This window comes from Suillus fuscotomentosus, assembly GCF_016647785.1.
Source record: "Suillus fuscotomentosus strain FC203 chromosome Unknown F5891scaffold_156, whole genome shotgun sequence".
NCBI classification, from domain to species: Eukaryota; Fungi; Basidiomycota; class Agaricomycetes; order Boletales; family Suillaceae; genus Suillus; species Suillus fuscotomentosus.
The window spans coordinates 1-26,464 of NW_024539668.1; the positions used below are offsets into that span (position 1 = coordinate 1).

Consider the following 26,464-nt stretch of genomic DNA (forward strand, 5'->3'; position numbering starts at 1 on the left):
CAGGTGTCCGGAACTCGGAACTAGGTATGTCTAAACAAAAATATATTGCAAACATGGGTAAGTCAATGTGTTGTCAATCAACTCGATTGTAAATTAAATTGTATTGATCTCCCCAAATTCTCCCAAGTTCCGAGTTCCGGACACCCAATACCCGAGACCCGGCACTCTCGGGTTTCGGGGTTCGGGGGTTGGTACATCTCGGTTTGGGGTTTGGCACTGAAAATTTGACATATATATTTTTGTGAGTGTTGTGCTTCTGGTGTCCATGCTTAGAAATAGGATTTGTTGCACACCAGGGTTCAGGTGTGGGGTTTTTCCACTTCAGTCCTGGATTATTGGTCAATGCCACACATGATAGATTCATGTTTTTGTGCTTAGGGGTTTAGATTTGGTGGTTGATGGTAGGTATATGCACTGATAGTGTACATGTATCCTATGTGTTTGATTCGCTGGTGGCTACATCAGCTGTATGTCTTGATGGAACATATCTAGGCTCACCCATATATGTAATACACCCCCGTCGGCCCGCCCGTCTATGTATTATCCCCCACATCGGCTGACCCATCTATGTAATACATCCTATGTTGGCCCACCCGTCTATATAATACATCCTACATCGGCCCACCCGTTTATATAATTATACCCCACCTCGGCCCACCTGTCTATGTAATAAATATTTTATAGCACCCTTGGCCCACCGGTCTATTTGATATCCCTTTTGTCGGCCCACCCGTATATGTAATACATTCCACGTCAGCCCACCTGTATATGTAATACACCCTACGTCAGCCCACCCATCTATGTAATATTCCCCTACCTCGGCCCACCCATATATGTAATACACCCACATCGGCCCGCCCGTCTATATAACGATATTTGTCTTACATCTCTCTTCAGCCCAGCTGTCTATAATATCCTACTCTACATATTACCCAGATGGGCCCACCCATCTCCATGAATGATCATATTCCCCCGGCCCATCCGTCAACATTAAGGATATATATCATTGGCATACATGGGCCCACCCGTCTCCATCGGAAATAATATGAGTCCTGGCCCATCCGTCATCATCGAGAATATACACAACATGGGCCCATGATCAGCTGGCCCGTCTCATACGGGATATTATGGAGGTCGGGTGGCCCGTATAATACAGAATTTGTCACTGAAGGGGCTCAACAGAATTGGATTCCGTCGGATCATCATCGGAGGCTGCCGATCGGTCAGATGATGAAGACCAACGTGATATACCGGTGGAGTTCAATCCCGAGACCGTGGTGATTCCATTACCGTTGAACATCAGCATTGAAAGGTGCGCCGAGTGGGGCATCGCCGACCTTGTGCTACAAGAAATAGTCTTAAGAGAGGGCCAAGCAAACGATGCATTGCATGCTGTGAGGGTCAACTTGGCCGACAAGGCCGTTCTCTTTCACACCACGGTTCGGTCGGCGAAGTCACAAGCACGGTTGACCAGAGCATGGGCTCGTGTGCACTCAGTTGACAGAGTTCTTAACCTCAACACACAGATCTACGCAAAATGCCGGAAGCAGCTCATCAATCTCGGTGCCGATGACTTATTGATGAAGTATCGGCGATTGGAGAAGGCTGACCTCAAGGCCACTACCGTGGTGGCAGACCCAAATGCCCGCGGTCAAAGAAATAGCACATTAGCCTGGTTTTGGTCCATTGACGTCGAGGGGGATTCTACCAGCAATGACTGGATGAATGAATGTATGTATTTGGCCGACCTACCTCTTCCTATATGGTGTAATTTGCTGGCAAAATAGTTTACCGTATCCATTGGCTCAGGACTTTGGCACTGCGCAATCGTTGGGAAGAGGAGCTGCTGCTGGTCGGTCGAGAAATGACATGGACCGTTGCATTCTTCATGCATAAATCTCAAGAATGGGTCCGCCAAATGCAGGAGGCTGATGCAAAGGAAATCACTGGGCACCGCTGCTATGCAGCCCGCCAGGCTCAAATGTATCTCCGACTCTCACAGCATGCGGAAGACAGCTTTGACAGAACAAAAGGGGTGGCTGAGGTTGCGGAGTGACAGGGGTCCACATGCAGCCGCTAGATTAGTCATCAGTACAATTCTGATCCCCATAAAACTTTTTCTGTGTTGATGTAAACTACCACCATCATGTCCAACTCCTTAACATTGCATACATATGAACTGAGTGACTTTACTCCTTGGGATGCTGCCAATGTTCTAGAGTTTGCCATGTCTCGATTCGCCGCCATCTGGCTGGCTTGCAACCGAAACCACATCCCTCGGACGCTGGATTACAAGGCCACCTTCAGTCGGCACCTTCAGTGGGAGGCAGATGTAAGTACCACATCGGTCAACCGGTCGGCCATTGTGATCTTGTAGCTGATTCCTAAATCAGTGTTTTGTATTTCCATATATCAACATATCAGTGGTTCTTAACATCCACCCAACCATGCCCGACCTTTTGCGCAGCATCATCGGCAGATTTACCCGATTCCAAACTGGAACCATCACTGCCGAGGAATTGCATGATGAATTCTTTCTTCACTGCTCTCCGCATCGCCCTGGAATGACGTCCCACCACCGAGTTGTTCCTAACTATTCCTATGATTGGTGGAAGGATCGCTTTGACCACTTGAGTTTTGAACTGCCGGTCTTGAATTTGCAGGAGGTCATGGAGATGACCCAAGACCACTTTGAACAACTGGTCGGTCATTTTCTCTCTCTCTTTCTTTCTGCTGTATGATGGACTTACTCTCATGTTAATCCTTAGCCGATGGGAGCCATCCTTGCGCCGGGTCCTGCGGTCACCAGTCAAGTGGATGGCGAAGCTCTCTTCAACCAAATTGTGGCCGCAAGAGCCCACCTTCAACATCTCGGCGAATCAATGGCTTCTTTGCTTGAGAAGAAGGCTGAGATCGCCGCTGCAGCCACGTCCACCATGTCTCAACTTGAGGGACCGATTGCCGAGCTGGAGGAAGAGCTCTTAAATTCTGGTAGGCAATTGCCTGGCAAGGATTGACTTCACATCAATTGTGCTTGTCTATCATTGATCAGAACGTCATTACCGGCAGTGTGTACATAATGACTAAATAGACATCGGTAGTATCACCAAGATTATGTTCATGCTCCAAATGTATATAGTATTACTCAATGAATCTCGGTCCTGTCCCATATAAGCTAACAATCAATTATCCCAGTTGTTCTGCACATGCAGATGACTCCAATTCCGACTGACTGGGCTTTACATACCACATGCATCGCTGGTGACTTTGTGCACCAGCTATTTGCTTTCCATGTCGGTCGCCGGCAACAGTCAGTCTTGCCTCTGCTCACATTGGATGTGCCAACAATGCTTGCATGTCAGCAGTTGGCCCGAGTTCTTGCCGATGCATATTTACATCCAAGTGAGTCATTCCTGAATATAGTCTGTGGTTTGCTGACGCACCACAGTTCACCTTGATCTTGATATGATTCGTTACAACGAGGCCCTTAACAAACGCTCTACCGGCCGGATCACAAAACATGAGGAGGCTCTGTCCAAAAAGTTTCCTCATAGTTCTCAAAAGTTGCTTGACACGCCCTCGGTTCTCGTGGATTCTGGCAGCCGTATTATTCTGTGGTACCTACCAGAGGCTATTAGTCTCTGGATACAAGTAAGCCCATGTATTGTTGCGTATCGGCCAACATTCACACTGACACAATAGGCCAACATGGAAGAAGCCACCATTGGCATGGGTCATCTCCTCAAGACAAGCATGACCAGTGGAGAAGAGACCCATTGGCGAACATACGCAGGGTATTTTCATAAGAGCGACCGGGACCCGCTGACTCCAGGATGCATCAACATGGCTCCTTGCTGGTTCCAGCAAGGCCAAGAGGTCAGGCCTGCTTTTTCCACTGTAATGTCTGCTCACCCAACTGTTCCAGCCATATGGTTTTCCTCCCACCGGTGTGTTCGCACCCGAGGTGTCAGGTACGCTCAAGGGGGAAGGAGCTCATATTGTTATAACATCCATGCAGCGCTCGGCGCTCCTAGCCTCTGCGGCTCTGTGGGTGATGCATCCAGAGTTATATTGGACCTCGGTTAAAACCCAGATACAACTCGCCCGATGGGCTATGGACAATGGCCTCGATGAGATTTATACTCGTTTGCAACTTTGGGCCTTGGTGCTCAACTGCGCAGCTGTTATTTGTAACCGGCAGTGCCCTCTGCACAGAGATCCGTGATCTACTCCAGAGGGGTTCGACGTAATGACCAGTGTAGGCCATTATTACGACGGGCTCATGACCTTATCCAACCTCGGTATACAGTTACGATACAACTCTGGCGCCATGGTTGCATGCTCTGGACTGATCGTGAGGCATGGGGTCACATTCACCGGTGATCACATTGTGTGGACATGGTTCATGCGCGATAGCCTTCACAATTTTGTGGGGACACCTCGGCCACAGTATGCGAGTTACATGAATATAGATTGGGATGTCTCAGTTTCAGCCTAGACAATTGTGTGATTCCATATAATGGTACATTACAGTTGCATTTAACTTGGTACATAGTCATCACAATGTTGCAGGTTCATTTGAATCAATGTTGTTGAATCCTTAAAGCTGGAGCCCGAGTGATGGTGCTGACATCCGCTAACCGATGCGCACAGGAGACCCGTTCCACACTGGCCCACCTGATAGAACCCGAGCGTTCTCCTCATTGTCTCGGACGATTTTATCAGGCATCCATTTGTATCGGCTCACCTGATGCCATAGAGGATTTATTTTCATTGGCCGGCCAGATTGCATCAGTTTCAGCGGCCCACCTAATATTAGCAGGCAAATGTTTCTATCAGCTGACCGGATAGGATCTGTTTTATCGGCTCCTCCGATTGCCTCGGACATTCCCTCATATTGGCCGACCTGATGGCATCGGGAACATCTTTCTATCGGCCAGCCAGATAGTATTGGTTTCATCGGCTCACCCGATTGCCTCGGACATTCCCTCATATTGGCCGACCTGATGGCTTCGGGAAAGTCTTTCTATCGGCTGACCGGATAGGATCTGTTTCATCGGCTCACCCGATTGCATCAGACTTTCCCTCGCATTGGCCGACCCGATGGCATCGGGAATGTGTTTCTATCGGCCGACCGGACAGTCTCTATGTCATCGGCTCACCCGATTGCATCGGACTTTCCCTCGTAATGGCCGACCTGATAGCATCGGGATCGTGTTTCTATCGGCCGACCGGATAGTCTCTATTTCATCGGCTCACCCGATTGCATCGGACTTTCCCTCGTAATGGCCGACCTGATAGCATCGGGATCGTGTTTCTATCGGCCGACCGGATAGTCTCTATTTCATCGGCTCACCTGATTACATCGGCCATTCCATCATATTGGCCGACCTGATGGCATCAGGAACGTCTTTCTATCGGCCGACCGGATAGGATCTGCGTCATCGGCTCACCCGATTGCCTCGGCCATTTCCTCATGTTGGCCGACCTGATGACATCGGGAACATTTTTCTATCAGCCGACCAGATAGTATTGGTTTCGTCGGCCCACCCTATTGTATCAGGCATTCCTTTATATTGGCTGACCTGATGGCATCGGGAATTCGTTCCACTGGCCCACATGATGGTGTCCGTGTCAGGGGCTCACACGACTGTATCAGACATTCCTGTATATTGGCCGACCTGATGGCATCGGGAATATATTTCCATCGGCTGACCGGATCAGATAGGTTCCAATGGCCCACCCGAGTATACCAGACAATTGTTCCTATCGGCTGACCGGAGACCATCGTGAATTCATTCTCATCACGTGGGCCGTCTGATAAGCATAAGGCATATATTTTAGATGGGCTGACCGACATGCACAAGAGATATACTCTGCATCGGCCTGCATGATACCGTCATACCCATTATTTGCATCGGCTGACCGGTACACACAGTCACTATTGTCTACATGGGCCGGGTTGAGAGCGTCACAATCCACCATCTTTGTTTCTTGGCGACCGGCCGATATGTCAATATTAAGCAACAGCGTGTATAGGCCCAGCTGTTCCAATGGTACATCAGTTAGTCAGTCAGCCGAATGTTTAACTCGGGCACACACATTCAATCGGCCGACATCCACTGGCCTGTGTGGAACAGCATATTTTCAACCTCGGCTGCCTGTATTTTACAGACTATGTGACTGAATGGGCTCTGATTTCACCATCTATTCATCCGGCCCCAGGAATAAAGTTTGATGCGTACCGGACAAAACATTTGTCTTGATGCCCGTGAACGTGCCACAGGCCTATACCCGGAATTATTGCCATTCCGGAAGGAATGGACAAATGAGTGCTATCTTCTACCCGAATTAAATGCTTGTTGTACTGACAGTTGACATCGTAGAATGTCAATGCTCGGCCGAGTCCATTGGTATTGTGAGCCAGTGCGTTGCACAAAGTGTAGTCCATGTTCATTTGTCTACTCCCAGAATGTGAGACGTGTATTTAGATGTTTGGAAGCCCCTACCTCTCCCCTTTTTGGAAATCCACCATTGAATTGGGCACAAAGCAACCATGGTGGGCACATGCGCACCCACCGATTCCGGTAGCTTCTAATTTGTGCCGAGATGTGTTTGCCTGGTTTACCGCCCTATGGTTGTTGCATTCCGACCGCTGGGTCGAATCTTCGGTGATCGCCAGATGGGCCCGGTATCTGGCTCTCGCCGCCATGTAGCCTTTTCTGTCAGTCAACCAGACCTCATCTTCCGGGTGGGTTGGGTGCAGATGCTCGGCTTTAAAATTTCCATCCATCACCAGGGAACAGGAGTATAGCCACTGCGTTGTAGTGTTTTCTTCATTAGGCAAAGTTATGTTTATCCCTGGCTGTGGACATGCCGGGCAGAACAATGCCAGCTTGCCATCATTCAGGTCCCTCTGCTCATGGCCAAATCCATTCCACTTCAATAGCTTCAGCTGGTGCCACTGCCTGGCTACTCTGAGTAACTCCCTATATCAGTCCTACCAACATTTTTGTTAGTTGATAAATGGCGGCATGAAACAGACTTTACTGGCACTAAATGAGGGAACATGCTGGATGTGATTTGCCTGAGTTTGCTGTAATAGTTCATACAGGAAGTGCTGCATTCCAGGTTGTCCCGAATAAAATCGTCCAGCAATGCAAAAGTGAAGGCTGTCTTTGGGCAGGTGAACGATGCCGGAAATAGGCCCATCTCAAACAACTGCTTGTCCGCTGTGAGTGCATCAGAGCATTGGCAAAAACAAATTGACATGACGTGGATTCCCGAGGTGTCGACAACTGTCATCTGACATCTGCCCGGTGTGGGTATGTTTGCTTCCGGGGGTTCTGGCCAGACAGTCCGAGATCCGGACTTGATAAATACATCAGATAAATCATTGCCCCTGTCCGGAGCCCCAATGCCTGGGGTTCCGAAGACCGAGGGTGCGGTAGATCCCTCCCCGTCATTGGTGTCTTCCTATTCCCAACAGTGGTGGGGGCAAGGTTGTCCTCTGTGGCCAAGGTGAATCTCCACCCCTAACTTGGTGAGAGTTGTCTCTTCAAAGAAATCGCCGTTCCATTGACTTATCTGGTGGAAAGGCAGCAAGGAATGCTGAGTCCGGCAGCACCTCGTGCAAAATATGGGCTCAGCTAGACAGTCCTGGCACTTCTGTGTTCCATCTCCATCGCACAAGCAGCAAACCCGGTTTGGAGGTGGTGCCTCGTGTTCTAGCAGGATGTTCAGATAATCCTGTGTCCTAAAAGTCCACTGCCAAAGATATTCATTTGGAGTCTACGGTTTCGAACTCGGATGAGCCTGATATCAATAAAAATCTGTACATTTTGACTTGCCAAGGTTTTTCTCGTCTTTTTCCTTGAACCTTTTGGAAGTCGGATGGGATTGATGCTCCCTTGGTTGTCATATCCTCCATGGAAGTCTTCGGAGAATCTGTACATCAATCCATCCGACAATTGTTTGGTGGGTGACTTGGTGGGTGATGACTGCACTGATTTGCTTGACTTGGTATGCTCCGCTGTCACCCACTGTCCTTTGATACCTCGAGTGGTTCTTTTCCTACTCCATTTCACCACATGTACGGTTCTGGGAGGCGTAACTTCCTTTGCCTTTGATTTCCCCATGTTTAGATCTGTTAAGATGATGATGTGATGGTCAATATGTGATCTACAATTTCATTATCCCTGTTATGGACTTTCCCTAATTGGCTCCTGTTTGATCTGTGTGTCCCACGCATGCTAATTATCTAAACCATAATCTGGGAAACCTTGCTGAAATTAAACTTCTGTGAACCTTCTTGCACTTCTGTCGTATTCATATTTGTTAAGACCATGCACAAAGGGTAGGACTGATTCTGAGGGGCTTGGCTTCAGCTCGTGCGCTGCGCCCCTTACCTGAGTATGTGCCCTTAATTTCAGATTGGTGTCCGAGGAAAGTCTGAAGACGTCCGAAGGACATCCGAAGGTGCGGGAAACTTCGGAAGGACTTTCCGGATGGGTGCAAGTAACTTCCGGATGAGTGCGGGAAAGTTCCGGAGGAACTTCCGGAAATTACGATGAGGTTTTGTCCTGATACAGATATGTATAATGGCTACTTGGGACTTGTCCTGAGTAGAAGTAAACAGAGGAAAGGCTGCAAGGACAAAGTCCGAAGCAGAATAGGTCCGGAGGACCACGGGAAAGTTCCGGACGAACTTCCGGAACTTTGGATGAGTGGAGGAGCGGAGGAGCGGAGGAGCGGAGGAGCGGAGGAGCGGAGTATCGGATAAGCAGAGCTCTGGCCTAGGGAGAAACTCCCTAGGCCTGAGATGGATAACAACTAAGTTGGAAGACTAGAACTGATATGAGGACTTAGAGTGAAGACTAGTGCGAGGACTAATATGATATTCAGACTGAGGTACTACAAGACATATACACGAGTTTATATACTAAGAGAAATAACAGAAGGATCAATAAGCAGAGTCTGAGGCTATGTACGAAGCATATGCAAAGGTTGACAAATGCGAGTCGGAAATGAACATAGGTTAACAGATCAGTAAGCATACCGGTAATAGATATAACCGAAACAGTGGAATAGAGGAAATACCGAATAGGCTGTGTATAACGTTATAAGAACAGGAAATGAATTAGGAAGCTTATCTATATCGGATCGGTAGCGGATCTATACATCGGATCAGACCGGATCGGATATGGTCCGGATGAGATGCGTGGATATATAGGATGTGGCATTAGGGCAATGGGACAAGGATGAATGATGCAGGCTAGCTGCGAAGGATAAGGGATCTGGACGTGGACATGCGGATGTGGATGTGCAGAGGTGCAGGGATCCGGATGGGTACTGGAGACATAGATAGCACATCCGAAGGTCCGGATGATGGTGTGGGAATATTATCGGATGTAGGTCCGGAATACGGGATATGACAATATTCCAACATATTTCATCAATGACAGGGAGCAACTCAGAGTCAGATGAAGAGCCTCAGAAGCAGGTGCCATTAAACAAAGAAGAAGTGACTATACTGGAATCTTATTTGGAGCAATGGGACTCCGGTTCGGGTCAAGAGAGAAATGTGATCTGGAGGGATGCCACAACCGAAGCTCGGCTGAAGGCGCCCAAGATGGATAAAAATCTCTTGAGATCCCGAAAGACGGTGAGCTTGTTGTCACATGAACTGTAGATAATCATTGACGTCATTGACATCCAGGTCTACAGAAAATGGCTGCAGAATCATGGAGAAAAGAAGAAGGATACTAAAGCTCCTATCAATCTCGGGAGGAAGTGGACGTATCATACAGTGGTGGGAGCTCTCCGGAAGAAGGAGCTTCTGAAAAAGATTCAAGATGACACCGGAGTAAATCCTGGGAAGCCAGAGATGATGCACCACTACTCCAGGTATCTCACCAACATGGTGAATTCTCTCACCGAGAAGGAGATAGAAGATGCTACGGATATGGCCGGACAGTGGAATGCACAAGGAGTCCCTCCGGGTATTCAGGCAGACACTGTGAGGCGGAAGAGCGAGGACTTGCTCTGGTATGTGGCCTGCGAAATGTTCAAGAAAGCCGGGATGCGCCTGTTCATCCTCTCGGCTTGGAAGAGTGAGGATGACAAACTCATGGTTTCAAGGTGAGTGAAATACATCACTTACAGGAGACAATCCTGAGTGATACAAACACAGCCACAATTACAATGAGGAGATCGGAAACGGGGAAAGTTTCGAGAGGACGCATGACTGGAAGGACATCTTGCCAGAATGGAAGTCATATGTGTCAAAACAGTTCAGTGAGCATCAGCATACTCATCTGAAGCTGGCCAACCTCACCTGGTTTGGGTACGGAAGACAATGAAATCGAATCCGACACCGTCGTTAAAAAGGGCCGGAAGGACAAGACATACATATTACATATAGGAGATGATGTGCTTCCAGTCCTGCTGGATTATACCGAACTGGATTCAGAAACCCGCAAAGCAGTTGTCCGAGCTTTCTTGAATTGGCATTACCATGAGTGGAATTCATCTACACCATCGGCAAGTCTAATTGTGGCCGTAGAGGACTGTAGTAAGAACCCAAAGGAACTGGTGCCATGGAAGGAAGTGATACCGAGGCAAGATGAGCTCATCCCCCCTCCATATCTACCAGAGGGGAAGAAACTGCGGGAGCCATCCAGGATGACACGGCACGAGGCAACCGAGCTCTTGCAGTTCTGGTACGACCAACAGGAGAACTGCCGGGATGTCACATTCGAGTTCCATGGGTGGTGGAGCAAAGTAGAGAAGGAAGTCAGACCCCCCGTGATATGGAACTGCAAAGGGGAAGTTGACACCGAAATGACCGAAATGGAAGCAGTGGGCACACGAGTGAAAAGCAGGGCTCAGAGGAAATCTAGGAAAACATCAACCGCACAGGTGACTGTTCATTCGGATGGCTCCGAAGACACAGATGACCAAATGCAGGAGGAGAAAATTAATGCCGCCAAGTGGTTAGTGGGACGGACCCGGCCGAAACTCAAAGTCCGGGTATCGATGGCCATACCGGAGTCAGATCATGCGGAAGAGACATCTTCCGATGAAATCCAGATGCCCAGGGAACATGAAGCCTGGATCAATAAGCTCGGAAGGACATCTGGCAAGGGGGTTGCACACGGTGCAGATAATAAACATGAGGACACATGCCAGATCCAGCAACCATGACCTCGTCAAGAAGTCGCTGTTCGGAGCAAAACCAAGTTCACACCAGCCAAGCAGTCGGATCCAGAGCCATCTGCCTCTCGATACCCAGAACCTCCTGTTGACAATCCAAGGAGGGTGGGACCAGCATCGCGTCCCACTGGTAAGTTAAGGACTGCACAGAGTGGATGTTCAAATGCAGCCGAGAAACCTGCCACAAAGAGGTATGTGCAGGATAAGAGCAGTGAGATTGCACCTAGGGGAAAGAAATGTCCTGCAGAGGATCAATTGCAGGACTCTCTGGCCAAATGGACAAGGAGTCAAACAGTCAATATACCCGCGAAGAGATTGAAGAAACCAAACTCCCGATATGCAACCAACTTTGTCAGGGGTTAAGAGTTTGGGAATCTGGTGCATGTTTTCACCGCCCATCTTTCATATTTTGTACAATAGTATATAACAACTAGGTGAACCGACCAACTACCGGATAGATTCTACTATACATTTTCTAATGACTCAATCACTCGGTCGACTGATTTGAATGCATGGCGCTGAAGTTGAATGAGCCGGTGCAGCCTGCAAATATCTAACCCGATTGTTGTGACCCGGTCCTGGGTGCCAGCGTAACCTCCAAGTATACTCCTATTGTCGATCAGAATATCGGCTGGTACGTGGGATGCAGTCAAGCCATGTGTGGCATTCTCTACGATGGCATGGATGTGCTTGTTGGCTTGGACGCATCAGTGTTGTGCTGACATCCTTCAGAGACCACTTACCCATGGTGTTACCGATTGTTTTCAGTCGACGATTCACCCAAAGAATGGTCTGGGTGCCTTGCAAATCATCATCTATAATTTCTGCATGGGATTGGTGTTAACTTGATGTTCTATAGCGATATAGAATAGAACACATACCAACGGCCGAGCTTTCCCAATCATCTTGTTCCATGTCCAAATCATCGTGGATCGGCTGTTTGGGTTTCAATTTCACGGCTGGAAGATGTCAATGGCATGCATTGTCAGAAGCGGGTAACATACCTTCCGTCCCATTTGTGAGATCATTGTCTGCGTCGCCCGATAGATCAATGACAAGTTTGCTACGATTTTCCCATCCGAGATCGTACACCGGCTCTTCATCGCTACAAAGATCGATGATGTTGTCTGGTCTCAAATTGTCAGCCCCGATCGTCAGTTCCTCAGTTGCTTTGGTATGAAAGAGCTCTCGTTGGATCTGGACCCACCCGAGATCGTATACTGGGCTTTCATCACTGCCCACTTCATCACCGGATGTCCCTTCAGCATCACCGGCAGATGATGGCAAGGCAAGGCCCCACCCAAAATCATACATCGGCCCATCAATCCCGCCACCTGATAACTCCATGCAGGCATCGATGGGGTCATCACCGGATGTCCCTTCAGCGTCACCGGCAGATGATGGCAAGGCAGGGCCCCACCCGAGATCATACATTGGCCCATCATTCCTGCCACTCGACAACTCCATGCAGGCATCGATGGGGGATCCAGATGCAGTGTCAGCACCACCCCACCCGAGATCATAAGCAGGTCCTTCTGCAATCTCGGCCGATTTTGATATATCGTCGTTGTCAATGTCAGATGTCGTGGTGTTTGCACCCCATCCTAGATCGTATGAAGGCCCTGTGTGATTTTTTAACATGCTATTGACAGTGTCAACTCGGCAAGGAACCTACTGGTAGAGATGTCATCCACTGATGTAGATGCAGCAGTTTGAGATCCGGAATTCATATCCACCCATCCAAGGTTGTACGATGGGCTATCTTCTGCAAGCTCATCGACATCGTCTTCCATGATGGAGTCCATTTGTTGGGACTGCGGAGATTCCAGCCTTTTGGACTTGACCCAATCCTCATCAAACATGGCTGCGAATGTAGCCAGGTCAATTGTATGTGAGATATCATGTTAGAAGCACTTACCGGATAGTTCTTGAATGCAGTCATCCACTCCGGCGAAGCACCGGTCAAAGCGGTCGGGGGTGGAGCATATTACCTGGCTGTCCGGATGTCCGATCCGCTTTTCCGGACTCATGTTGTATTCTGCAGTAATATTTAGTACACGACAACCAAAGAAGCTTGACCAAAAGGGGAGAACTTGCGTCGAAAATTCCCATCTTTGAAGCGGCGCCTTACCCTTAGGGGCGTCCACTTGTCAATGGGTATGAAAGCGCCCAACCATTCTTTCAAGGCAGTTTGATATTCATCGTCGGAATATGACTTACCAACAGTAGCAGAGCACACTTGCCCAATTTCCAAAGGAGATGAAAAATGAACTCTTCGGGTGGCCATTGTACGGGTGCTCAGGAATGCTGAATATATGTTGTTCGGCTTGAGAATCCCGCGATTAAATAGTGAACACCAAATGGTCCACTCGCAAGTCTTGTGAAGCAGCAAATGTGGTTGCAGATGTGTGGACCTTCTCCACAATAGCGGTTGTTAGGCACTGCGGCAAGACCCGAATATGTTAATCAATTGTGTCGAGGTACAATAAACATGTGGCACCGGCAAACGCTGTAGCCGCGCTAAGACCACAATTGCTTGTCCCTATATATACATTGCAACTTGGACTCCGACTTTCCTTCCCGAATTTCCATACTACACTTCATTTCCATGTTAACCTTGACTTTTGCAGATTCCTCTACTCATTATTGTGTCATGTCTTCCTCCGAACATGCTAACGAAGCTTTGAATCTTGTCGCCGACAAGATTCAACGGATCATCAAGAAGTCCGAGAAGCTCCCAATGGGAGACTCGGGTTCAAAAACTTTGGCACATGAGATTGCCGTTACTTTGGTAAGTGCTTGCTTTTAATTTGTATTGCAGTTTCAATAACTGGAAAACCTTATCTTACAGTCAACTGCGTTTACTCAACACAGGCATGCTGCAACCTCGGTGCCTCCCATGCTCTTGTCCTGCACTGCAGAACTCCGAGACAAGAGCGCACCTGAATGGAAAACTCAAGGGCTTACCTGACTGGGCCACTATATCCGACCAGGATACTCGCATCCGCGGTCACCCGCTTTTCAACAAGACAATCAGATACACGCGTCCTGTTCCTCCGGCCTTGCCTCCTCCAGTCGCAGCCCCCATTCGCACTCATCCTGCAGCCCAGGCCAGCAACTCAACTCCTTCAGAGGTGGCATCGGCCCTTTTCCCCATGGTAGCTTCCAGCGCCACCACCTCCGAACCCCGTAGCTAAGCCATTCAACCTGCTCATTCAGGGCAACAAATGGAAGGCACCAACATCCTGAACCTGGACAATGAGGATGAAGAGCTGGCGCCGCTACCGGCCAAATGCCTGGCATCTAAATCCGGGCGTGAGGTGTCGCAAGCTCCTCGCGAGCGCAGTCGACCTCGGAAGAAGGTGAAGTCGAAGAAGATTATTAGCGAGGATGAGGATGATGAAGTCCTCCTGACTAATGTAATTTATGTGAAGGTAAGTTGTTCTTCTATTTGTCGGTATTCCGAAAATATTAACGACTCCCGTCAGAATAAGAAGCAACCCGAGGACACTGTCCCTGTAGTCGCTCCATCAGCAGGTGCCAAGGTGTGTCATGTTGCATGTATGGATTCTGACACTGACTATTTTCTAGCCCAGTATTGACACTGCGAAGAAGCCGGAATCTTCAGCGCGCATCTTCGGCGACCAATGTGAGTGTTGCATCAAGTATGATGTCACTTGCATGGTTGCTGCTGCAAAGAAGGCTGGCGAAATCTGGAAGTGCTGCCGCACTTGTGATGAGAAGAAGACCAAGTGTGTCCGGCTGGATCCCGCCGCAGCTGAACTTCTTCGTGCGCAAATTGCGTCGAAGAAGGCAAATGCTTCTGCCGCAGCTGACAAGAAATCCCGACTTGCTGCGGGCCGGAAAGGAAAGGGATCCTCATCCCGAGCCCAATCCCGAACTCGGTTGAAGGGGCCAACCGGTGACCGCGCAACCCACGCAACGTCGCGTGTGCGTCGCACATCCCCTGATCCGGTCATTGCCTCAAACACGGAGGACTCAGCAGATGAGGATGCTGAGGGCGACTATGACACACAACCCGGTATGTCAGTTTATATTCTTGAACTCATCGGTACTCATATATAGCAGAAACACTTGTGACAAAGGCACCTGCAGATGCAGAGGCCAGGCCCGCTGCTGTTGCACCAGCGGCCACTGTCGACAATGACGTCGACATGATTGTCACACCTGACGTTGCGCCCACAGACATCGTAGCACCGGCGGTTCCGATGGTTGAGCCGACACTGAACGACGTCATCCGGACGATCGAGGTCCTTGGGACCAGGTTTGAAGCGATGGTTACTCGTTCAAGTGATCGTGCTGAGGCACTGCACGAGGACATGGTGGGTCGGATCTCCACCTTGGATGGAGAATGGACCAGGCGGTTTGCCGCCATGGAAGCTAAAATCTGGGATGTCAAGTTAAAAAACTCCAGCAACATGGCATCAATCGGACACATGGCCAATGCCATGAGCATGTTCCGCCATACTGGAAGGCCGACCTCCTTCAACCCACCTGCTGGACCGTCGATGCAAGGTCACCCGTTCGGTCAAATCCCAGGCTCATGGTTCCCGAACCGGTTGATCAGAGTGTTTCGGCAGCGGGTAAGGAGTACACCACTGCTTGGGACCTTTCACACGGCCCTCAGCCAGGCCCTTCGGCGAACATGAATGTATCTCCGGTTCGGGCATCCAGTGAGCCCCTGCAACTCCCTCATGATGTTTATAGTTTCCCGCCTGCAAATGCCTTCGATAGTCAATGATTGTTACAATATTTCTTTACACTTCATATCATGTACTTGTAGTTGCTTGAGCTTCCTGTGTAGATATTACCATGTACATTTACATTATAATCCCAGTGGGTTTCCGATTGATGTGCCGGATGCCTGAAGAGAATAGTGCAATAAGGAAACATCTTGCCGGATATTACAATTCTCAACTTCATATCCGCTTAGCCTTGCACAAATAGCATGTATGATACTCACCGGGCCATTCTCGGCCACCGGTTCATTCTTGGGACCAGCCATTCCTGCCAATATAATTGTCATGCATTCATGCATATTATACATGAGCACCTCCTTAATGTTCGGATATCCGCACAAATGTATACCGAGATTTCACCTCCATACAATCTGGCCTATCCGTGTTCTACTGAAACACCCTTCACACACCCATTCCAGCCCGTCGGTATATACCAACATGTCAATCCTATCCGTATTTCGGCCCATCTATATATACCGATACTCCACCCATTGAGCATTTGGACCTATCCACATCCAGTTACATGCAGTTCCGGCCCACCTGTGTTGGCTGAAATACCATTTGTATATACCGATATTGTGATCATGTGCACATTTCGGCCCATCCGGATCCTTTGACAGGCTATCTCGATTCCTATCCCGGCCCATCCGTACATCCTAATATTTTATTTCCTTTTATTCTGACCCACCCATATACACTACAAAGATCATTCACAACCACATTCCAGCCCATCCGTACATCCCGACATTTCATTGTCATCTATTCTGGCCCACTCGTGTCCCCCCAAGGACCCTTCACATACACATTCCAGCCCATCCATATATACTGACATTCCAATGCTGCGTGCATTCTGGCCCATCTGGAAGTAGCCATATCGATATGGGCCCTACTGATTATACCGGGCACAACCTGCATTTGGGCCCAACTCGGATGAGCTGTCTTGCACAGTGACCTGCACCAAACTGGTTCGGTGCATGGATGACTAATGCTCTCCCATGAGCCTAATACCCTAGAAATCACTATGAAACCATTTCCCTCTATTCTAAAGCCAGAATGCAGCTCAGACAAATATTTCATTTCATCTTTTCAATGGAACTTGGACAGGCTGAATATTTTTGTATATTTAATTCTGCGATGAATTTTGCTTAGTCATCCTCAACAATGACTCAGGCTGAATCCCACACATGCCAGGTGACTGTGAAAAATAGTTCTCGCATGGATTACCCTGGGAAAACTTCCTCAAAACCCTAAATACTTGCCTCGCGTCATTTTCTCATTCAACAAAGTGACATCAGAACGGAACACCAATGATCATGAATATTTCTCTTGCAGTGCACAATCAGCCTGTCACATGACCCTTCAGTCACATGATGCTAAATCACATGATCTTAAGTCAGGTGATTTTTGATCCAAATCAAGTGATGACAGAACACTCAGCCCAAGCATGCTGACTAATGCTGACTAATTATGGTCTCATTTGGTGCAACATAAGCAACCCCTGAAAAATGATTTTTGGTACCGCTGACTAAGCTCACCCCTCATAGATGGCGGGAAAATGTAGCACAGCCACCCTTTTTTTTGTATATAAGACCCAAATTTTTGCCCAAAGAAGAGAGCTTTTTAGCCCCACTTTCAGAATAAAATTGTGTGTGAAGTGTGATCATTGTCAACAACAGTGACCTAGGGCTGTCAAGTACCTTCAGCAGTCATTGTAACCAGTAGTCAGCCAGCAACTTTCAGTAACCAGCAAGCCCCTAAGCTCATCAGCATCAGCATCCAGCAACACCCTTAGCTCATCACCACCAACGACGACCAAGACCTTGAGCCCACTGTGCTCAACAACCGACAGAACTTTATTTTTATTTTTTTCTTCTTTGATTTTCTAGTTTTCTTCTTTCTCTTTTTCTCTTTTCTCTTTTCTCTCTCTTTCTTTCTTTGTCTTTCTTTTCTGTCACTCTTTTGTTTTAGTTTTAGTTTTTTTTGTTTTGTTTTTGTTTTTGTTCTTTCGCTCTTTCTCTCTTTTCTCTCTCTCTGTGATCCTCTCTCTTTCTTCTCTTTCAAGTTTCAGTGCTAAGCTTTCATTCATATTTTCAGAAGCTTTTGTGTTGTCTCTTTCGTCCTATCTAGACTCCGAATAGTTTAGTGGAGAGACTTTAGGGATTGACAGTAACGCTTGACCTCACTCATCTGAGTAGTGATACTGAGCCAGGATCTTCCTTGTCTGCTAGACTTTAGTTGTTGAATAGGGGACTTGGTACTGAAACCAAGGACGTCCAGTTCCTGATTCTGTTTAATACTCATCGTGAGTTCCTTGGCAGCAGGTTCAACAGTGAGCTAAGAGTTCTACTGAGCATTGATTAGTCTTGACCTTTGATTCTACCTGTTTGTGCTGAGGGGGTTGATTGCTGTAATTCCACACAACTCTTTCGAGATACGATTGTTACAAGGCATTGTTGTTGAAGGAAGGTTTGAAGAGGTGTCTTTTTTTTTCTTGTTTCTTTTTGTCATCACCATACCGTTGGGTTGACTAGTTTTCTTTCGTCTTTCAATTACTGCCATACCGTTGGAGTGATTTCATTTCAGTTTCATTTTTTTTGTTGGATTGACTGCATTGTTGCTGACCTTACAGAAGTACTGTTGTCTGACATAGCTTGGGAAGTGTAAACAGCCACCCACAAACGACCACATTATCAGCCATTGGTATTTGTCTGAATCGCTGACCGTGGAGATATTTGTTTTTATAGGTGTTTATCTATAGATCATCTATCTAAGAAGACACCAATAGCCGGAGGCATGGGAAAACGCGGCTGCAAAGCAGCTGCAACGCGGGTGGTTCAGATGATAATAGAGATGATAGATAATAGAAATAGACGTAAAGCGGAATGGTAATGGATGTGGTGCGGGCGGTAAATGGATACAGATTGCCAATAGCTACTAACGGTAGGCTAAAGGGAGTTGCTACTGGAATGTCCAGAAAACCAAGCTACTGAGAGATATGTACTACTGCCACTTAAGTATGATGCTAAGCGCTGTCATGGGGAACCAAGCCAACGTGCTTCCGAGTAAGGTATGTAAAGCTATATGTAAATAAGGGTCTATGATGAAATAAAGGTGGTGTGATGCGGAAATGGTCTGATAAATATAATCATAGAATGATGTACCATTGGGTTGGTTGGACATGGACAGGTGGTGTGAAACATCGGCCGATGAAGCACGAGAAAGCACGGATATGTGCACATGCGGGAATGCTGCAGTCATCGCGGGAAAGTAGTGGCCGATGCGCGTGGGTCGCGGGAAAGCTGCGCTTGGTGTAGTAAAGTAATAGGATGCTATGAGATACTGCAAAATAGCCTCTATGAGGCTGTAAGGACTTCCAGTCCTACAACATCATGAAACAATTTTAATCTGGAGGGTGTGTTTGATTTTAATTTTAGAGATGCATTGAGAGTTGAAATTAGGCAGCTTTCCAAAGATGTGTCCCCTGCTCAAAAGGTTGTAGTTGAAGAGAAACGACAAAAGCTAGCTGCAAGGATTACAAAATTTCATGAGGTGGCTGATGCCATGATGGAGGGGATTGAAGTTAATGCAGGTACAGAACATACTGACGACATCAGATTTTGTGGTCCAGATGTGGAGGAGCATGGATGGGAAGGTGCGCATCTTGAAGAAGTTTTAGATGAGGAAGCTCCTGCAGAAGCCATGTGTATTTGGATGCCATCATCAGTGCCTCACAATGGGGCTTCAGCACTTGGCTTGGACGGTCTGCAATCTGAAGAACTGGAATTACGAAAAGGGCAGGCAAATGATTGCTTGGAGAAGTTATGGCAAGCTCTAGGCCATAGGGGTAATTTATCGTTGAAGGTACAACAATTCAGATGGTGAGTCTGAACAATGTGTTGGGTCTTGCAGAACCTAGCTGCTATTCAACCCTAAAGGATTTCTGGACCAGGCTCAAGGCTCAGAGGAGAAGAAATATCATGAAAACTTGCTGAGCACTCAGACTCATACTGGTAAACTGGTGAAAAGATAAGTTGATTATGTAAGCTACAAAAGTGCCAACATAAGGTAAGGTAAAAACAGTCTCTACTAGCCCAGCCAGAAATGAATCCCTACATCGTCAACATTTCCGCAGTGTGGATTCTACATGGCAAGGCACCAGGTCAAAGCAAGAGGTTCTTCGTTGCTGTGTCAAAATTGATAAGTGTATCCAAAGCTATCAAAGGGCAAGGGCTGCAATGGTTTGACTAGGGGTGGATGAAGATATTCCAAGGAATGTTTACCAAGAAATCGAGCCGAATCAGCTTGGGGTAGAGAAGGAAGTCACAGAAGAGAATAGATATGGACAAGGATCCCACAGATTGGCCTGGTTTTGGAACATCAACAACATTCTGGATTCTCAGCAAGACCCTTGGATGGATGAATGTGAGTTATACTTAAAAATCATATTTCTCAAGTGACCAATATTAGTTTACAGGGTTCATTGGTTGAAAGCCAAGGCCAGATGGCAAAGGTGGGAGGAGGAGCTAAGTTTGGTCCAACATGAGATGGGTTGGACAGTGAGCTGGTTTCAATATAAGGAAGAAGAATGGCTGAGAAGATACAAAAAATCGGTCAAGCCTGGGCATCAAGCATATGCTCATCGACAGATGTGCTTGTGGGGAAAATTTGGATCCAAGGCTGATAATTCATTCAAGGATAAGATGATAGTAGTTACATGATTGTATCATTACATTTTCTATTTTGATGGGGAATACCAATTGAACCTTGATCTTGTAGGACGGTTAGGGCTGTTCCACTGTAGTGTGTGCAGACCGGCTGATCATCATGCAAGTCGGTGTAGGGATTCATTTCTGGTTGGGCTTGTAGAGACTGTTTTTACCTTACCTTATGTTGGCACTTTTGTAGCTTACATAATCAAGCAATCTTTTCACTAGTTACCAGTATGAGTCAGAGTCCTCAGTAGTTTTTATGATATTTCCTCTCCTCTGAGCCTTGAGCCTGGTCCAGAAACCCTTTAGGGTCGAATAGCAGCTAGGTTCTGCAAGACCCAACACATTGTTCAGACTCACCATCTGAATTGTTGTACCTTCATCGGCTCATTACTCATCTTTTTGCTTGTCTAGAGTACCCTCCTTCCTCTTCTAACTCTTAAGTAAAGCTCCCCCATTTCATTGCATATGTGTCTCACCACACCAAACTCTAATCCATGACCTTCAATCCAGCTGCTCAAAGCAAGTTTTTCCACTGCTTGGGGATCTTTGAGTCACCATCTTTTCATATTCACTTTCATGCTCGCATCCAAGGTCATCTGTAACAACACTTACTCCAACAAATCCTGGAGTATTGTAGCCCAGGGTATGTTCCAATTGCAAGAAATCAATCAGATGGCTTGGGGTGCGGCTAGCCTCCTTCTATCCTGGCTACTCACTTGATATGTGACAGATAGCCCAGCCAGCATATGTCTACAGGTGGTATATAATGGCCCATTACCATCAGCCTTGGGGTGCGGCCGGCCACCTTCTACCTTGGCTACTTACTTGGTATGTGACAGATAGCCCAGCTGGCACAGATATACAGGGGACATATATGTTCTGGTCATCTGTGACAACGCTTACTCCAACAAATCCTGGAATATTGTAGCCCAGGGTATGTTCCAATTGTGAGAAATCAATCAGATGGAGGACAAGATATATCAGTATCTGGAGTGGAAACTCAATGTGGATCTGGTAAGTTTATCATGATAGCCAGAACATATATGCCCCCTATATATCTGTGCCAGCTGGGCTATCTGTCACATACCAAGTGAGTGGCCAGTATCAGTTTCTGGAGTAGGAACTCCATCATGATAAACTTACCAGATCCACATTGAGTTCCCACTCCAGATACTGATATATCTTGCCCTCCATCTGATTGATTTCTTGCAATTGGAACATACCCTGGGCTACAATACTCCAGGATTTGTTGGAGTAAGTGTTGTCACAGATGACCTTGCATCATGATAAACTTACCAGATCCACATTGAGTTCCCACTCCAGATACTAATACATCCTGTCCTCCATTTGATTTCTCGCAATTGGAACATACCCTGGGCTACAATATTCTAGGATTTGTTGGAGTAAGTGTTATCACAGATGACCAGAATATATATGCCCCCTGTATATCTGTGCCAGCTGGGCTATCTGTCACATACCAAGTAAGTAGCCAGGGTAGAAGGAGGCCAGCCGCACCCCAAGGCTGCTGGTAATGGGCCATAATATACCACCTGTAGACATGTACCAGCTGGGCTATCTGTCACATACCAAGTAAGTAGCCAAGGTAGAAGGTGGCCGGCCGCACCCCAAGGCTGATGGTAATGGGCCATTATATACCACCTGTAGACATGTGCTGGCCGGGCTATCTGTCACATACCAAGTGAGTAGCCAGGGTAGAAGGAGGCCGGCCACACCCCAAGGCTGATGGTAATGGGCCATTATATATCACCTGTAGACATATGCCCGCCGGGCTATCTGTCACATACCAAGTGAGTGGCCAGGGTAGAAGGAGGCTGGCCGTACCTCAAAGCTGTGGGCAATAATCAGGCAATAATGTTGTTATGATACATCAATTACCTGTAATTGTAGAAGGGTAGTGATATATCTACACCTGTAAGCCATAGACATAGACACATGATGTATCAATGATATATTAGTACCTGATATACCCAGACCTTGGACCACAACTGTGAGAAGATGATACTTCACCTACTGCATCACAATACATCACACATCTCAGCATACTAATTACTGGAATATACCTGGAAGTGTCAGTCAAGTGATATATCAACTTTCTGGTAGGTTAGTAGAAAGTTTGGCACATGATATATCACCTCCTACCTTGCTGGTCATTGTATTAATATATCATTGTGATGTATCCTAGCACCCTAGTGTGAGCCCCAGGTTATATATCATCCTGCTAGCTATATATCAGCCCAGCTGCATATCTGGCCAGTGACTATGTACATGGATCACAAAAAATCTACAGCACCGGCCAGCCCACTTTTGCACTATCAGCTGTGCATCCGGCCAGCCCTGAAAGTTGAGGGTATACATGCTGGCCAGTACTGACTATACATGTTGTGACCACAACTCAGTAAGCCCACGTTGGCACACTGGCCAGGTACAAGCTGCATGTCTGGCCAGTGACTATGTACATTGATCACAAAATATCTACAGCACTAGCCGGCCTACTGTTGTATGCATCTGGTCAGCCCAATCTCAGCATGCACATGACAGCTAGCACTTAATATACATGTTATGACTACAGCCTGGTCAGTCCAACTTTGGACACTGGCCAGTAGCAAGGTACATCCAGTGGCCGAGGCTGGCTGGGACACATTCTACAATCATTTTTTATGTCCAGGGCACTGGTTCTATGTAGGATCATGACTAAAGTATGTGCACCTATCACTAATTCACCTGTGGCCAACAGTCCTGCATGCTCCCATCCCTATGCTCCCCAATGTCCAACTAACAAGCAATTCAAGAAAATGATGGAAGCTGCAAAGTCTAATATGTGCCACAAGGTGTTACTAGAGAATGCTATGCCCAAAATGGGCATCAACATGGTGATGGCAGAGGCATCACTGTCAGCAGCTTGCCAGGACTTCATGCCTGATGCAGAGGTTCCAAACTATGAAACTTGTCTTAAGAGCCTCCAAACCCTCACAATGACCATATGGACGACCTTCAAAACAAGGGTGTACCACAAAGTCCCAGTTCATCATGATTTTAACCGTCCATTGGACGCAAACGTGGAGATCATGCACAGGAAACAATGTGTACCAATACTTGTTGAGAATCATGTGTACTTGTTTTTGGTAAGTTTTCTTTTTGTATTACTTCTTCTAATGACTTATCCTTTTTTTCTCTAGCACGAAATGAATGATCCAGACTCGCTGACCCCAGTCAATCATCCTGGCGTATACACCATCATCATTACAGCTGTGTGGGAAACTGGCTTCCACGCAGAGCTTGACATAGACAATGTGGACACTCTCAATAATCTGATTTCACTCAGCGGTACTGCAACACATTCAGTCCTCATGGAGCATCTCAGCAGGAGACGTCAGATGGTGGAGTTTTCAGCATCTTCATCACCTGGAGCAGAGTATTGTTTCATTCAACAACACAATCTCACCATTCATAATGTTCCTGCAGTATATCACACTTCCATTTCTTTACAGAAAGATTTAGTTGAATGAGGTATATCTACTATCAGTACTGCTAGTATGTCTGATGCTCTGTAGATATGTAGATAAGATTTGATTACTTTGTGATAATCTTGCACTTTCATAAGATTCACTCAATATATATTGTTTTGGAAATATTTGGGATGCTCGCTCAGGCTCGCTCGCGCAGAAACTTAAAAGTAGTGATGTGCACGGCCCAGCTTCAGGCCTGGGCCAGGCCGGGCCGGGCCTGAATAGGCCAAGCCGAGCCGAGCCAAAGTCATGGCCTGGTGACAGCTTTGGCCTGGCCTGGGAATATGAAAAGCCAAAGCCGCCGGCTCAGGCCGCGGCTTACAGTACTGTGCCTGCAGCGCCCAAGCTCAAACTGTTTGACGATCGTTGATCGAAAATCTGACTTCTGTCTCATTTTAGCTTTTCGATCACTTACATTGTGTGCATGTTCATGTGGTAAGAATCACAGTGAGTCGCTGTAGAGACTCGTGCATCTCATAGTGTGATATGGCGCTTTACACTAGGGAGTATACAGCACCAACTCGCAGCATCACTCTGTGTACCATCCACAGTGATTCCTATATGACGCGCAGCTTTCCCGCGCAACGCGTGCCATGCGCGCACCATTCCCGCGCTTCACGATGTATACGCGCGCGCGCGTTCCCGCGCTTGCGCGCCCTATAGCGCCAGCCATCCAGATGCATCCATCCACTGTCCACCAAGCTCCCTAGTGCGTATATTTCCATTTCCTTTATTAGCATAGTTCCACCTTTATTTTTATCATAGTTTCTCACTCATATATATTTTTACATACCTACTCGGTAGCGCTTCGGCTCCGCATGAGCGCGCTTAGGCGCGCTATATAAGCGCCAGCAGTACATACTATTATTTACCTTACTTTTCACCCAACTTTACCTAGTACTTACTACTTAGAAAGTCGCAGTAGAAATCTATTCATTAGCACAACACATCTCACATCCTTTATCTTGCTTATATCTTCACATAAGTTTAGTCTCTCTTATTTCCGCTTACACGCGCGCGCTTTCCCGCGCTTCGCGCTAATACGCGCGCGCGTTCCCGCGCCTTCGTACCTTGCGCGCACCTGCGCTTTCTTGCGCTTCGCTGAAGCGCGTACCTCTAGATCTCCGCTGCACCTGCTTCCCCTTTAGGGTCGAATGCACTTGCCATCTCAAGTATCGCAGACTAGGCAATGCACGACCTACAACTTTTTAGATACAGTCAGGAGCATTTCTTTGTTCCTCTCAGTATTGTTGTTTCTACATCGCAGACATTCTTTCCAAGCTCGACACAACTCACTTGCCACAGTGTTGGCAGATAGCACACTTGTCATTTTCAGTAATCTGCCCTCCTTTGCAAGTTTCTTGCAACTTCAAATCGCAAGCTTGGCGACAACCATCACATACATTTTCAGACAAAAGCCATGCATTTGTGACAGTAATTTTTATATTTTTATATCTGCCTCTCACCACTTGTCTCTGATGGTTGGAACTGTCCACACAGACAGCGACGACGAATGTCGTGCACACCGGCCGGTCCGCCAAACCAAGCCTACCACCACCCTTCTCCAACATTCTGAGAAGACGGCTCTCCCATCACAAACCAAGGCTATCAATGCCTTTCGTGCAGCAGAGGCTGCGAAGTTGCCTGATACTCGACATGCTTCCAACGCTGGCGCTGATCAAACCACCCCCAGCATATCCCTGAATTCACCTCCGGGTGACACTGCACCATCAGGTTCAAGCTTGGCTGCACTCGAAAAGGGTAAGAGGACTTGCGTTGAAGAAGTTCTTGATGACAAGTCTGGTGGCAAGGAACATGAAGATGTGCGCACCAATCCACGACGTAAGTGTATTTGCCATCTGAGTTGTGAATCATACAACTGATACCAAACTTTTGGCAGCAAAACAGTTGCGCAAATTAGCTGCGCCGGTTGACGATTTAGTCGACAATGATGGTATTCCGATCAATGTCGACGTCCAACCTATTGCAAACATGGCTCCAACATGCGAAGGCAAAACTGCCGATCTTGATGCGTTTTTTGGCGCGATGACCTGCACCAAACTGGTTCGGTGCATGGATGACTAATACTCTCCTATGAGCCCTATGCCCTATGAAATCATTTTTCCTGTGATCTGAAGTCAGACTAAGGCTAAGGGAATATCTTTCGCTTTTTTTCATTTTACGAGATTATACACGAGTGGACTGAATATTTTTGTACATTTATTTTTGCAATGAGTTTTGCTTAGTCAGC

At 47.3% G+C, this 26,464-nt stretch overlaps 12 protein-coding genes across 12 annotated transcripts; 9 read left to right on the plus strand and 3 right to left on the minus strand.

Annotated features, from left to right (window-relative positions):
* Positions 1–1,580: 1,580 nt before the first annotated feature.
* On the plus strand, positions 1,581–2,056 carry F5891DRAFT_987342 (uncharacterized protein; the record flags this gene model as incomplete). The annotated part of the gene is made up of 2 exons (XM_041377892.1): positions 1,581–1,731; positions 1,788–2,056. The coding sequence occupies 2 exons, from the start codon at positions 1,581–1,583 to the stop codon at positions 2,054–2,056; spliced, it is 420 nt and encodes a 139-aa protein (XP_041217477.1).
* A 391-nt stretch (positions 2,057–2,447) lies between these two features.
* Positions 2,448–4,225, plus strand: F5891DRAFT_987343 (uncharacterized protein; the record flags this gene model as incomplete). Its single annotated transcript, XM_041377893.1, has 7 exons — positions 2,448–2,702; positions 2,769–2,991; positions 3,196–3,402; positions 3,449–3,651; positions 3,703–3,876; positions 3,926–3,971; positions 4,035–4,225. The coding sequence occupies 7 exons, from the start codon at positions 2,448–2,450 to the stop codon at positions 4,223–4,225; spliced, it is 1,299 nt and encodes a 432-aa protein (XP_041217478.1).
* Positions 4,226–6,211: 1,986 nt separating this feature from the next.
* F5891DRAFT_965381 (uncharacterized protein) lies at positions 6,212–7,776 on the minus strand (the record flags this gene model as incomplete). Its single annotated transcript, XM_041376163.1, has 4 exons — positions 6,212–6,464; positions 6,510–6,989; positions 7,046–7,421; positions 7,488–7,776. Coding segments are annotated over 4 exons (1,398 nt in total), but the record flags the coding sequence as incomplete, so codon positions are not given.
* A 1,681-nt stretch (positions 7,777–9,457) lies between these two features.
* On the plus strand, positions 9,458–11,577 carry F5891DRAFT_1198554 (uncharacterized protein; the record flags this gene model as incomplete). The annotated part of the gene is made up of 6 exons (XM_041368646.1): positions 9,458–9,664; positions 9,719–10,140; positions 10,193–10,296; positions 10,355–11,158; positions 11,216–11,344; positions 11,384–11,577. 6 exons carry the CDS (start codon positions 9,458–9,460, stop codon positions 11,575–11,577), a joined length of 1,860 nt encoding a protein of 619 aa, XP_041217480.1.
* Positions 11,578–11,678: 101 nt separating this feature from the next.
* Positions 11,679–13,501, minus strand: F5891DRAFT_987346 (uncharacterized protein; the record flags this gene model as incomplete). Its single annotated transcript, XM_041377894.1, has 7 exons — positions 11,679–11,911; positions 11,958–12,038; positions 12,096–12,173; positions 12,219–12,836; positions 12,890–13,078; positions 13,133–13,252; positions 13,435–13,501. 7 exons carry the CDS (start codon positions 13,499–13,501, stop codon positions 11,679–11,681), a joined length of 1,386 nt encoding a protein of 461 aa, XP_041217481.1.
* Positions 13,502–13,867: 366 nt separating this feature from the next.
* F5891DRAFT_1198556 (uncharacterized protein) lies at positions 13,868–15,976 on the plus strand (the record flags this gene model as incomplete). Its single annotated transcript, XM_041368647.1, has 7 exons — positions 13,868–14,005; positions 14,136–14,403; positions 14,434–14,648; positions 14,703–14,759; positions 14,806–15,256; positions 15,304–15,762; positions 15,816–15,976. 7 exons carry the CDS (start codon positions 13,868–13,870, stop codon positions 15,974–15,976), a joined length of 1,749 nt encoding a protein of 582 aa, XP_041217482.1.
* A 3,391-nt stretch (positions 15,977–19,367) lies between these two features.
* Positions 19,368–19,691, plus strand: F5891DRAFT_922004 (uncharacterized protein; the record flags this gene model as incomplete). The annotated part of the gene is made up of 1 exon (XM_041373799.1): positions 19,368–19,691. A coding segment is annotated over one exon (324 nt), but the record flags the coding sequence as incomplete, so codon positions are not given.
* A 560-nt stretch (positions 19,692–20,251) lies between these two features.
* F5891DRAFT_965383 (uncharacterized protein) lies at positions 20,252–20,692 on the plus strand (the record flags this gene model as incomplete). The annotated part of the gene is made up of 2 exons (XM_041376164.1): positions 20,252–20,396; positions 20,442–20,692. Coding segments are annotated over 2 exons (396 nt in total), but the record flags the coding sequence as incomplete, so codon positions are not given.
* Positions 20,693–21,190: 498 nt separating this feature from the next.
* On the plus strand, positions 21,191–21,709 carry F5891DRAFT_1214615 (uncharacterized protein; the record flags this gene model as incomplete). The annotated part of the gene is made up of 2 exons (XM_041369281.1): positions 21,191–21,368; positions 21,639–21,709. Coding segments are annotated over 2 exons (249 nt in total), but the record flags the coding sequence as incomplete, so codon positions are not given.
* Positions 21,710–21,814: 105 nt separating this feature from the next.
* F5891DRAFT_965373 (uncharacterized protein) lies at positions 21,815–21,964 on the minus strand (the record flags this gene model as incomplete). The annotated part of the gene is made up of 1 exon (XM_041376159.1): positions 21,815–21,964. A coding segment is annotated over one exon (150 nt), but the record flags the coding sequence as incomplete, so codon positions are not given.
* Positions 21,965–22,966: 1,002 nt separating this feature from the next.
* Positions 22,967–24,213, plus strand: F5891DRAFT_987350 (uncharacterized protein; the record flags this gene model as incomplete). Its single annotated transcript, XM_041377895.1, has 5 exons — positions 22,967–23,054; positions 23,104–23,129; positions 23,277–23,314; positions 23,391–23,829; positions 23,884–24,213. 5 exons carry the CDS (start codon positions 22,967–22,969, stop codon positions 24,211–24,213), a joined length of 921 nt encoding a protein of 306 aa, XP_041217487.1.
* A 1,478-nt stretch (positions 24,214–25,691) lies between these two features.
* On the plus strand, positions 25,692–26,298 carry F5891DRAFT_1198558 (uncharacterized protein; the record flags this gene model as incomplete). Its single annotated transcript, XM_041368648.1, has 2 exons — positions 25,692–26,055; positions 26,114–26,298. 2 exons carry the CDS (start codon positions 25,692–25,694, stop codon positions 26,296–26,298), a joined length of 549 nt encoding a protein of 182 aa, XP_041217488.1.
* Between the last annotated feature and the right edge of the window lie 166 nt (positions 26,299–26,464).